This window comes from Trachurus japonicus, chromosome 11 (genome assembly GCF_045865225.1).
Source record: "Trachurus japonicus isolate A0001 chromosome 11, Traja_1.0".
In the NCBI taxonomy this organism is placed as follows: Eukaryota; Metazoa; Chordata; class Actinopteri; order Carangiformes; family Carangidae; genus Trachurus; species Trachurus japonicus.
In genome coordinates, this window is record NC_140917.1 from 29,754,366 (window position 1) to 29,766,998 (window position 12,633).

At 42.5% G+C, this 12,633-nt stretch overlaps 1 protein-coding gene across 2 annotated transcripts; it reads right to left on the bottom strand.

The window, feature by feature from the left end:
* Positions 1 to 6,843: 6,843 nt before the first annotated feature.
* On the bottom strand, positions 6,844 to 11,255 carry gja4 (gap junction protein alpha 4). Of its 2 annotated transcripts, none has more exons than XM_085792243.1 (2): positions 11,136 to 11,255; positions 6,844 to 9,147 (listed from the first exon to the last, which is right to left on the bottom strand). In XM_085792243.1, the coding sequence occupies exon 2, from the start codon at positions 9,139 to 9,141 to the stop codon at positions 7,990 to 7,992; it is 1,152 nt and encodes a 383-aa protein (XP_085648369.1). In that variant the 5' UTR covers positions 9,142 to 9,147; positions 11,136 to 11,255; the 3' UTR covers positions 6,844 to 7,989. The 2 variants fall into 2 exon arrangements, with proteins under 2 accessions (XP_085648369.1, XP_085648368.1); XM_085792242.1 differs by having other exon boundaries at positions 6,844 to 9,150.
* Positions 11,256 to 12,633: the final 1,378 nt, after the last annotated feature.

A 12,633-nucleotide genomic window follows, 5' to 3' on the forward strand; every position in this document is an offset into this window, starting at 1 on the left:
GAAGCACAAGAAGGGCACTCAGATCAATCTACTTCATCACAGCACATCTGGTCATGCTGTTAATTTTGACATGCATCATTTCACACACATTGCATATACAACAACATAGACAGCTATGTGAAAACATTCCTTTTGATAAAGGCATCAGTAGAACAACATGAGGCTAAAATTTGGTGTATCCTTTTAAGGACAACTTTCTACTTCCAATCTCACACCCCATCTATATCATTACAGGTTTATATACGAGTCCAACACAAGCAGTGATTCATCTTTCCTCTGGGTGACAATTTAAGCCACCATTGATAACATGGCAGGTTATTTGGAGTAATTATCAACATGTTCATCATCAGCAGCACAGTGATGTTGCCTGTGCTCTACAGTACATGACCTCCCTGCAAAGCCAGAAACACTTTCCACTCATTCAATAAAGGAAATCTTTATTATCTCCACGGTTAAACTAGGCGCAGTGATGTGGTCAGGAAGCAAAGGCTTCAATAAGAATTCATCTGTGATTGAAGATGGAGATTTTATGGACGCCGTAAACGCGACAAAATGAGAAAGGTTTACAAAGCCTTTTAAATTGGACACGTGATTACTCACACACACTTTACAAAGAACCAGAGTGATTCTTTTGTTGACACTTTTGCTCCAGTCCAGCAGCCTTTCCTGTGTTAAATAATGAAATAGAAACGATCATCTCTGCTGCGCCCCAGGACCTCTCATAATGGATGGTAACTTCTCCAGTATGCCAGGAGAAGTTCTGCTACGTTGCCCTGCCAACTAGCGAAATGGGGAAAGATAATGAGGCCCAGATTTACACTGGCACCAGAATGGTAAATGCTGTTGTGCTATCGGCAGTCATCAGTTTGTACTCCCCTCTTTGAGTTTGCTATCAGTGGAATGACCCGCTCCACTCCAGTGACCCCGGTCGTGCGTGATGCGGCAATTACTTCAAGCTGGTGGAAGTTTCCATTTGAAACTAGATGGGATGGAAAAGGTGGAGGTGAGGCTGCCGCTTTACAAGAAGTGTGATGTGTTTAGGTGTGTGAAAAGTGTATGTTTGTGTGTCCTCTTGGGATCAATCGGAGGACAGGTCCGCCGTCTTAACAATGCCCCGGCTTCTCACAACTGGACAGTACTGTGGGAACCAAACTCAGAGGCTCATGGGAAAAGAGAGGGAGGTGATGGGAGGTATTCCATTGTTCTTGCTGGATGATGGGGATAATGGGTACGGGAGATGCTGGCTGTTCTTTCTTTTTTTTTAAGGAGGTCCAATCCAACATCCTGAGTGGACAGGCCGGAGACTGCTGCAGGAACAATAGAGCTGTCTGCCTGCTGGAAAGGCACCACTTCACTTCCCCCTATTAAACAACCACATATACACACATAGGCTATGCACAATTTGGGAATACAGGTATTGCTATATAACAAAGTTAAGCACAGATGGGAAGCTTAAAGATAAAAGAAACATTTACAGATATGCTCTGTCACTATTAAACGTTTTCAGGAGGGACAATGAAAATGGCTGATAAACCCATATTACCTAAAACTCAGTCAACACTCACTGGCCATACTTTGAGTTCTAATGTCCAATTAGTGATGACCTCTGTTTTTAGAAATACTGTATGTCTGCTCATCCTGCTCTCACCAACCTTCTCCCCCGTCACACATTTCATTTAGACTCAGATGATCTGACCCATACTCTGTCCCCACCAGACCACCACCGAGCACCAGAGGGCCTTCACCCTTACCCATTTTTAAGGGTAGTTACTCCAGCGTTACTCAAAGGTCCCCTATGTAGAGCTGTTTGATTGTAATGCCCTGTGCCTCCTCATGCTTTAGTGTGTTTCTAGCCAGCATTTTGTGTAAAGCTTCTCAGATTATCAGAAAATGTGTTCTATTAGTCAGTGTGTGTGTGTTTTGTTTTTTGGGAGGCTTTTTATTGCCTTTAATTGATAGTACAGTCGAGAGAGAGACAGGAAACAGGGAGGCAGAGAATGGCATGCAGGAAAGGGCTGCCCGATGCGGGATTCAAACTGGGGCCGCCTGCAATGAGGACTGAACCCTCAATATGGGGCGGCAGAAGTGTGCTTAACGCTGCCCCGTCAGTGTGTGTTTTTGTTTTTTTGTGATCAATTATCTGTTGTTCTTTGTCATGTTAAGGTGGTAGAGTGGGTCGTCCAATGATCAGAGGGTTAGCGGTTCGAATCCCGCTCTGTCCGACATGCTCCTGATGGGTCATGGTTAGCGCCTTTCATGGCCGTGCTTTGGGTATCGTTGCAGGTATAGTAAAGCGCTATATAAATACAGACCAAATCTGCCCCAACCCTAACCCATCAGCCCAGGTAGTATGGCTAAGACAAGGTAGAACCTAATGGGCCTATACAGATGTATCTACAAAAGACTAACAACAACAACAACAGTAACAGCAATAATAATGATATATATATAGAAAATCTTACATAATCAAAGCAACTTCAGACACATCAGTCATTCACTCATAACCCTTACCCCTCTACCCTAGGGATCCCACAGGTGATCTCAACATAAGCATCTATCATACCAACATAAAAAAGAAAAAAGAAAGAAGATACATAGATACTACAATAAAGCACATATTCTTTGCAGTAGCTTTGACCAGCAGGAGATATTTTGTGCCTTGGCATGGCAAAGTCGTGTTGTGAGAAATCTCCTTATAGGCCAAAAGCCATTCCCTCACTGTGGCGATTGCAACAAGCTACTGTTTTTGTAGCGTTTTTTGTGCTTCTGTAAGACGTTAGTCAGTGTGTTATTCTTAGACTTACACCAGAGCGTAGGCCTACATATAAAACTGTAATGATACAATAATTTACTTCTTTTGTGGCCTACTAATAATGATAACGTTATTTAGTACAGCACAGCTGACGAACAAATTAAAAGCACTAAACTTGTAAGTAAGTTACGGAAAATTAGAAGGGCCGCCACATAGAGTCACACACACCTGCAAGCACAATAAAAAGAGTTGATATGAAGATGATAAAAAGATAACATCATACACAAGCTAGTCTATAAAATTAGATCAACAATAGCTTCAGTTGGGTCCGTGTTCCTGTTCACCACCAATATCCTTTCAGCTATTTTGGCCTTTTCCAACTCCTGAGTGAAAACACTATGGCTATTTACTTGTTCCATGCTCCACTTTGTTCGCCATTGTGCTGTTTGATTTAGTGTATGTACCTTACAGTCAGTTTAACAAAGGCGTTTTTAACTGTTGGAAAGAAGTTTGATGAGAATAGCAAGGCTAACCAAAAAAAAGTACAGTTGCGTGTTGTAAAAGCACAACAGCTGGAAGGCGTAAACACTCCATAAAGCTGAGCGAAACTGCAGAGCGTTGCAACATTTATTTGTGGTTTCATCATTACAGGCAGCACCTTTCACTTTACATATAGTTTATAGTATTTTGACATTCATATAAAAAAAAAAATCACTGCAGCTTTAAACATGAATATCTGAAAGGACTCTGCTCTCTACTCACTCGACAGTTACAGCTTGCGACATGGACACAAACCACCGCGAGCTATAAGTGGTACCAGCTCTCTTAATTGACTCCATCCGTACAGCAGGCGCTTTGCCCATTTCCCCTATCCTTCGCAGGCCTTTGATGGGCCGGCCGTGACATTCGGTCTATAAAACACAGGGGAGCCGGTACAAAACAATGCAACAATGCCCACTGCAGCCCCCATTGTCAGGGTGAACAATCCCCCGCTGGCCAATCCCTGTGGAGAAACAAAACTACACTGGAACAGGAAACAGATACAGACCCACTTCCTGAGTTTGAGTCCAGAGTTTAAATTTAGGACCACCAGCAAAAGCATTTTTGGTGTTGTGGTGTGTTGTTAAGTAACACAAATGCTCAAATTAAGGGGCTGGGTGCTCGGTCCCGAGTCCGACATTGTTATGGATACAGACAAAGTCGTGTGTCGGTATTGTGTGTATGTACAAAAGGGAGTTGGCACATGCAACACTGTACCTTCCATCCCACACGTGCTGTAAACACCGAGCTCTAAAACATGGTCTTTGCTGCTGTGCAAGGTAGATTATTTCCAAATGCATCCAAATAAAGAGATATTACAACAACCTCATTCACCCTGTGTCTATTCTTAGCAATTCCGGTCCCTTGGTTGTGTGTGTGTGTGTGTGAGTGTGAGAAAGTCTGTGTTTTGCGAACAGAGGTCACACTGGTCGTTCCTGACTTGTGTCACATGTGTGAGTGCTTTCTCTGCCTATCCAAGGTCCTTCCTAGATATATGGCAGTGCATCTGGCAGGAAGTACGACAACACAACTCCCATTTTTAGCCAGACCTGCCTGGTACATACTACACATAGGTGAACCCCTTAATACGGTGGCCCTGAGGTGCAAAACACAACAGCAAATCAGAAAACACAACAAAAGAGAAAACACAACGACAAATCAGAAGACACAACACAAAAAGAGAAAACACAACGGAAAATCAGAAAACACAACGGCAAATAAGAAAAGACAACGGCAAAAGAGAAAACAACACAAAACACAACGGCAAATCAGAAAACACAATGGCAAAAGAGAAAACACAACAGCAAAAGAGAAAACACAACACAAAAAGAGAAAACACAACAGCAAATAAGAAAAGACAACGGCAAAAGAGAAAACACAACAGCAAAAGAGAAAACACAACACAAAAAGAGAAAACACAACGGCAAAAGAGAAAACACAACGGCAAAAGGGAAAACAACGACAAATTACTAAACTTTATTTTCTTTTTTGTTGATGTGTTTAGTAATTTGTCGTTGTGTTTTCTCTTTTGCCGTTGTGTTTTCTCTTTTGTTGTTGTGTTTTCTGATTTGCTGTTGTGATTTGCACCTCAGGGCCACCGTACCTTTACCAGACCCTCCAGTGCCTGCATGGCTTCAGGCAGAGTGGTAAGACCTTCTTCCCATGAGTTGCCCCAACAGCATAAAACAATTACCTCTTTTATTAAACGTGCTGGAGCCCGGAGGCTGTGTAACAAGCCCTTTGAACTGCCTTACAGTCTTTGTGTGTGTGTGTGTGGGAGTCCATGTGTCCAGTTATTCTCCAAACTACAAGATTGTCCTTCTTTGTGAGCCATCAGCAGCACCAACAGAACGAGGAAATGCATCAGCAGTGACTCCAACAATGTCAGGAAGCACAGTCAGTATGGCATCTGATCTCTGTATGACTGGTAGGGATGACCTAGTGCACAGTGCCTCCACTTATTTCATTAGCGTATCTACATAGCTTTTGTGTGAATATCCTCTCCTAGCGGGGTCTGATTTGATTGCTCTGAATTAGGGAAGTGGTCTAGACATGAATAATAGGCAATCAAACCAATGAAAGGAGGCGTGTTTTAATATGTTATTGTTCCTGATGGAGAAGAATGGAGCCAACAACATCACTTTTCATCTGCGCTGTTGGGGAGTGTGATGGGAGGGCTGCAGATATCGACTGTGGAGGGAGAAATGACCGTTGGAATAACAAATAATTTGCTCCCACTTTTGTTTTCATCCTGGATGTTTATACTGGTATTGAGAGTCTACTCTGAGGAGAGAATAGAGCAGGGCGTTGAGCTTCTCTGGTTTGATCCGTTATAAGAAAGATGGATGCAAAACGGAGCTCCGCTGTTCCGCTGCTGGCTTTCGTTGGCAGCAGAGGGCCGACAGGGGGGGTCACCGCATGCAATCTGTTCTATGACCCCCCGGCTTTTTTTCTTTTTTTTTTGTGTCTGAAAACACACTCATAAAACAGTCACGTGGGCGCACGCGCGAGTGCAGCACGTACATGCACCCGCCCACCTGGACTGAGATAACAAGACTGCGCGGAAATGCCAGCCAAGTTTTTGTGAACAGGCACTGAACTGGGCAGCTTCAGCAGGCTCAGTTTGGATTGTTCTCTCAACAATATCTGCCAATTTATCCTTGACACAGGGAGAGGCAGGCCCGGAATAAAAACATTCCACTCTGAGGACTGAGAGATAGTCTTCCTATTGTTACAGTAATTTGTATCATATTTAGATAAAACTGCTGTAAAAGAAGAAAAAAATGTATTTCTGTATGTCTTTCTGTTTTCCAGCTGCTTATTAGAGTTCTTGTTTGGCCTCATATAGCGCAAGCTGCTGTATGAGAACCTGCCTCACTTAAACTTCCCATAAACTCCCTTTCCTGCAATAGATAACTGCTTATCGACATGGAGACAGTTGGGTAAATTGCTGGAAATGAGTGCCGTGCTGCAGAGGGGCTGCAGCCATCCATTCAGGGCCCGGGCGAGCACCTTTGTTAAAGGTGCTGAGCTCTGCATTCTATCATTTAGCCTACTTCCAAGGAAAACAGTGTTTTAACAGTCACTAGCTTCCCAGGGGATATTAAATAGAGGCAGCATAAAGTGCTGTTCCAACTTATATGAACTTTTACTGGCATGTCTGTACAGATTTGAAAATAGCCTTTAAATCCAAGATATTTCGCTCAGTTTTTTTTCTTTCTCCTCCCTCGGGACGTTATGCTCATGATACCGTGTAAGGCTCATCCACTTCTCCACACCTTGGCCTTTCGGTTATTCTCGGAGTGCTTCCTCTTGAGTGATGTAGTGCCTCCGTATTTTGACAGTATCTGGATGGTGGAAAGTGTGAGGGCCAAACACCGGGGCAACAACACAGGTTTAGAAATCTCATCCCTTTACTGAGAGAGAAAATGATTCTCAACCATCATGCACACCAGCCTTTCATCCAGATCACAGTATGGGATTGTACAGAAACTTGATTCAATGTCATGTATTAAACTTTATTTCCATCAAAATAATAAATATTAACACTGTTTTCACAATATCTTAAACATTTAATATACTTTTCACATAATTACTCTTTTTCTCTCAGTGAATATGCACATCTCTGTACCTCTTTCAGTCCATTCAATATGCATTTACTAATGCACTTCTGAGTTCTCTCTCAACCTCACTAAAAGGTTTGCTTTTCAAACTGGATGCTTGTCTTTGCTCCATTATTCAGCCCTTGTGATGAGGTTTACAGTGGTCCTCTCTCTCCCTCTCTCTTCATACAAAAAAAAAAATACTATGGCTACTGGCAATGACAAGTCATGTACAGTCCCAGAATTCCCATGGTTTTGGCTCCCCCTTCTCCTTTTTTTCCCTGTCCCTTATTCCCAACTCAAGTGACCAAAACCTCACTGGGTGAAAGGGGAGAATGACATTGTATGTGTGTGTGTGCATGCATGCGTGCCTGCATCCACACAGCCATTATCCCCTCGGGAGCTTGAGCGGGACCCAGAGAGCAGTACATTCCACTGTGTGGACAAGACCATGGGGAGAGGAGGAGGAGGAGGGGGGGCTCGAACAACTTCAGGGGTTACAGTGCAAATCTCAAAAGAATATGTTGAGATCTGGTTCTACTGCAGTCCCTCCAATAGACACTTATCCCAAAAAACCTCAGCATACCCCCTCCATAAAGTGTTTTTTTTTTTACACTTTTTTTTACACTGTCATAAAAAAAGGGTTTTCCATGGAGTTTTTCCTCAGTCGATGTGAGGGTCTAAGGGCAGAGGATGTTGTTGTGATGACATGTAAAGCCCTTTGAGACAAACTGTTTGTAAAAACGGGCTGTACAAATAAAATTGCCTTGCCTTGCCTTGCCCCATATTAAGCACTACAAGTCACTGAATGTAACAAGAATCTTGTGGTATCTTGTGACTGTAATATTCACTCATTTTCCTTGCCTGGGGAGGTGTTCCTCAAAACTGTTTCATTTTGAAAAGGTCCATTTATCTGTTAAATCTCTGCATGAGTGTCTACCTGCCTTTCAGGCATCAAGTTCACAGTGCAATGGTTGTTCTTCTTCGTTCAAGCTCTCGCCGTGAGCTCCTAATACCCAAGTGTCATGTGCAGAAAAGTATTTATACAAAGAAAGCTTCCATAGTCAAACGACATCCCACCCCCATCTGACTGTATCAGACATAATGCTTCTTCTTTGAGTGTCCCTTATGAGCACCCTTATTGTTATTGTTTTTAACAGCTTGATGTGCATGTTTTTTATAATGGACTCTTGGGGAATGTGATGTCCTCATCGCCCCCATGCAGTTCATATAACTAGGAAGAAGATCGTTGGCAGGTTCCTCAGGTGCCCAGTTTGGCTCTATAGTCAGATCCCTGTAGCTCTCACAGGGGTTGGGGTAGCCAACAACCCCACCCTGCATGGGGATGTTCACATGGCTCCTAGCTTGGAAAGGCTGCGACGCCTCCCTTTGAAGTTCTGGAGTCTGTTGTGCGACCAGTACCTGCTCAGACCAAGGCCTGCTGCAGTAGTCTTGCTCTTGGGAACCGTAGCGCTTCTCCAGTTTGTGGCAGATGGCGATCTGGAGGAGGTGGAGGAGCTCGACCAGATTGAGGAGCAGGGAGATGGCAGCGATCACCTGAGTGTAGATGGTGAAGATGGTCTTCTCGGTGGGTCGAGAGACAAAGCAGTCCACCGTGTGAGGGCAAGGGTACGATACGCATTCAAACCTCGGCTCCATGAAGAAGCCATCGTAGAGGATCCACAGCCCGATGATGAAGCCAGCCTCCAGGACGACTTTAAACAGGATGCTGACTGCGTATGCACACAGCAGCCTGCCTTTCAGTTTAGGCACCGCAGGAGGCGCCTTGACCACTTTCCTACCTTTCCCACAATCCTCTTGTTTCTCCGTCTTTTCTGCATTGTCTTTAGTGGCAGCATTCTCAGCGACCACAGTTTCTCCTCCCTTACTTCCATTTCCACCTTCCTCATCCTTTTCCTCCTCTTTGTCCTTGTCCTTCCTCGCCCTTATCGCCACGTATCCAAAATAGAAGATGGTGGGCGTGGAGACGATGATGACTTGGAGGACAAAGTAGCGAAAGTGAGAAATGGGGAAGGCTTTGTCGTAGCAGACGGCCTCGCAGCCGGGCTGTTTAGTGTTGCAGGTGAAGCCGGCTTGCTCGTCATCCCATGCAGATTCGGCGGCGGTTCCCAGGACCAGCATGCGAAACAGGAATAGTACAGTAAGCCAGACGCGGCCGACGCCTGTGGAATACTCCTGGCCCTCCTCCAGCAGGTGCTCCAGGAAGGTCCAGTCAGCTCTGGACATCCTCTGCTTCTGAGAGGGACAGATAGATGGATTAAGAAACAAGTAAAACGCATGAGACATAAACCTTTGGAGTTGAGCCTCCTTTTGAGAATTTTATGCTGGTAAACAGACAGAGTGTAAAATTGTGTGGAATATAACCAAGGATACTGAAGGATTGGTTCTAAGGAGGACAAGTAAAAGATCTGTACAATTTTCCGCCTTTTAAAAACCACTCAGTGGCAGAAAAGTGAAATTTGCAGCATAGATATTAAATGTGTAAAACGGTGCACACATAAAAGCAGACCCATATTTGCCCTGAGGGCGCTGCTATAATAAGGAAGACAGTGTTAATTTATTAATATAAAATTTAGTGTTAGTGTTTTATAAAACACACATTATCGGCTTTTGATTCCTCTTTATCACTTGGGAAAGACTCCCCAGCTCAGCTCATTAAACATACTTTAAAATATTGTGAAGCCATATGCTTTTTGGGATGGAAACAAACTGTTGCCATACAAACCAACTTTAAATCCCCTCTTTAGACCCTCTACTGCCTGTTGGAATAATGAGCCGCTATAGAGACACACAAGTGTTGTTATTATACAGTTACCAACCTTTTCATTTGCTGCCATGTTAATGAATACACTGAATGTTCCACTTCACACCTAACGGGTGTATTTTATTTCCTTTACAACATTCTCTAGGGTTTTTATAAACTCACAGCTAATATGTAAGTGTTAAATCTTTTCGGTTAGGAACAAATGAGCCAAGTTTCTCCAACCTTTTCAGTATAATGGTTGTTCTTTTTTACTGAGGAACATGTGCATGCGACTATAGGCCTCTATTAGTTCTTCCATGAGCTCATACTGTTGTTTGGGTGGGCTCCAGCTCCTCATCATAAAGATGTGAGAAACAAAGCCCCCATACACTAAGATGAACTAAAACAAAAACACATGGCACATAAGTTATTTTATATGAATGGAAAGACTGTGAATTTTCATGGTTTACAGTCAAACTGGAGTAAAATGAGTCCAAGAGAGGCCCGGCAAATGTATAAGAATACGTTAGAACAGAAGCAGCGTGTACATGATTTTGACGCTTGTAACAGATTCAAATAATACGAAGAGCATGATTTCATAAGACTGTTCATAAAACTAATGATAGATTGAGGGGCAGCTGTTGGACATTGTTAATAATAAATGGCAGGAAGTTCCAAATGCGCGTGCACGCAGACGCAGATGCACACACACAAACGCACACACGCATCTGGATAAACATCCTGTGTGGAGGAGTCAAGACAGTGTTCTGACACTTGTCTATTTGTTTAGACTATTTATGTTTTTCTGTTATTTCTTCCCCTCTGAGAGGAAAAAAAAACACTAATTATAAAACTACAAACTCCTCTGACAGGATGAGGCGAGACAATGGGCTGTCAGGGACTGTGTCCTGCTGAACAGGCACAGAAATGATAACCAGGCCGATCCACTTCAGTGAGCATTGTCTTGACGATTATTATTATTATCTCAGCAAAACATACCACAGAACACTAAGTTCACCATACAAGACAGAAAAGTAGCATAAAATAATACCCCTTCTTTCATCTGACTATTGAGAGGTTTACTTAAAAAAAATAATGAATCTCACCGACATTAGTTCAAAAGAAATGTGTAGAGAAAGAAGAATGAAGAAGATTTTTTTCTTTTTGAAAAGTATTGGTACTAATAATAGTAATTTTCTATGAAAAGGCTTAGGTAAATAAACAGAAACTCATATAATCACTCACTATAGGGATACAGAAAGCAAAAGTAATGAAGTTGAAGGATTATAAAACACCTGTGGAAATATAATGAAATTATTTCATTGACAACAACTGAGAACAAATGGGACATGACAGATGATGTCCCTCAATGAACATCAAACAAATACACATTCTGATAAAAAAAACAACAACCTCATCTTTAATTTATTATTATTATTTTTTAATCAGGCTACAGAAGACAGAAGAGACCTCTCACCTTTCTCTCTCGTGAAGCGGGGGTTGTCTCCTGTCTGGTGTACCGGGCTCAGCGTCTTCTTTTCTTTTACTATCACCTTAATGTCTCCTTGTGTTTCCTTCCAGCGGTGGTCCACACTGTTTGAGTCGACTTGTGTGAGCCCTCTTTAAAAAGAATCGATGTAATCGGAAAAAGTGGGGCGAACTTTCCCATGCAGCCTGCCTTATGGGCCCTCCCTCAAGGACTCGGTCCAGGAAATGGGATGGATGAACTTCAAGTGGTTTCTGGTTGAGTGCGCTCCGACATTCGGGGGCTTAACTTTGCTTAAAGACAAACAATTTGCATTAATTACATCGGAATATTGCCTGCCGCCGGTTATTTAAAGGTTGGGGGTGATGAGGCTCGGAAAGAAACACAGTGGAGGGAAAAAAAAAGAGAGAGGGTCTGAAAATGTCATGTCTTTAGACTGAATATACATTTTCATTCATGGTCGGTGCAGCGCAGTTATAAAAAGCCTAAATAAACTTGTTTCAATCATCATACATCTTCTATCTCTTTCCTTTCAGCCACTTTCATTTTTGACAAGACTTGTGAGACGATGATTACACTCAACCGTCCGACTGTCAGATAGTAATTTTCCATTATGCCACGCAATGGCGCCAGTCACCTATTTCCAAGAAGCTCATGAGGCAGCGATCAATGCCGCCCCGCTGGAACTGACTGAAATGTGAGTCATATTGTTTAAATGGTAGAATCGATTTGCCCTCTAATGTTTCTATCACCTGCTTGATTTGGTCAAACTCACAGCTTGCTGCTTCTATTATACCAGCATCACATCGGAGTTGCTGCTGTCCTGTACTGCTACACAGAAATTATGTGGGTTTTTTTTAGACCACTATAAATCCCTGTCATTTCTAATGCTTCACTTCACAATTTTTTTTTATAGATAAAACAGATGCATATATGATGTAGTGCTAACCATGACGAATTAATATAAAGCTGTTAAAATTAGCTCTGCCTTAGCCAACTATAAATTTTAAGTGCTTAATGCATCAATAATAACAACCCAGTAATATAATAAAACAGCACTTTCAGTGGCCATTATGCATAATGAGCACATTTAGTTAGATACTTTAGTACATTCTGTTTCCATTAATTCTCTGCTTTTAATTAAGTGTTTTTCTGCCTCAGCACTTGCGACAGACAGAGCCAGAGGCATTACGTTTTCAGGTGGTCCATTTGTCCCATTTTTGTGAACACAATATATCAGTTACACTGTGCGGGAACTTCAAATGCGCACAAACATTCACTTGGTTCTGGTTAGATTTAAAGGTTAAAGGTCGTGGTCACGGTTTATAGCCATGTTCTGATTGATGTGCTGGTTTGTCATTGTATTCTGATTTGGAAGTTGGTTTGCAGCTTTACTTTGGTAAATGTAGTCAAGTCATAGTCATATTCTTATTTTTGGCTGTGTTGGACTGTGTTTTCATTGGTTGATACAAACCAACCAAGTAGATTG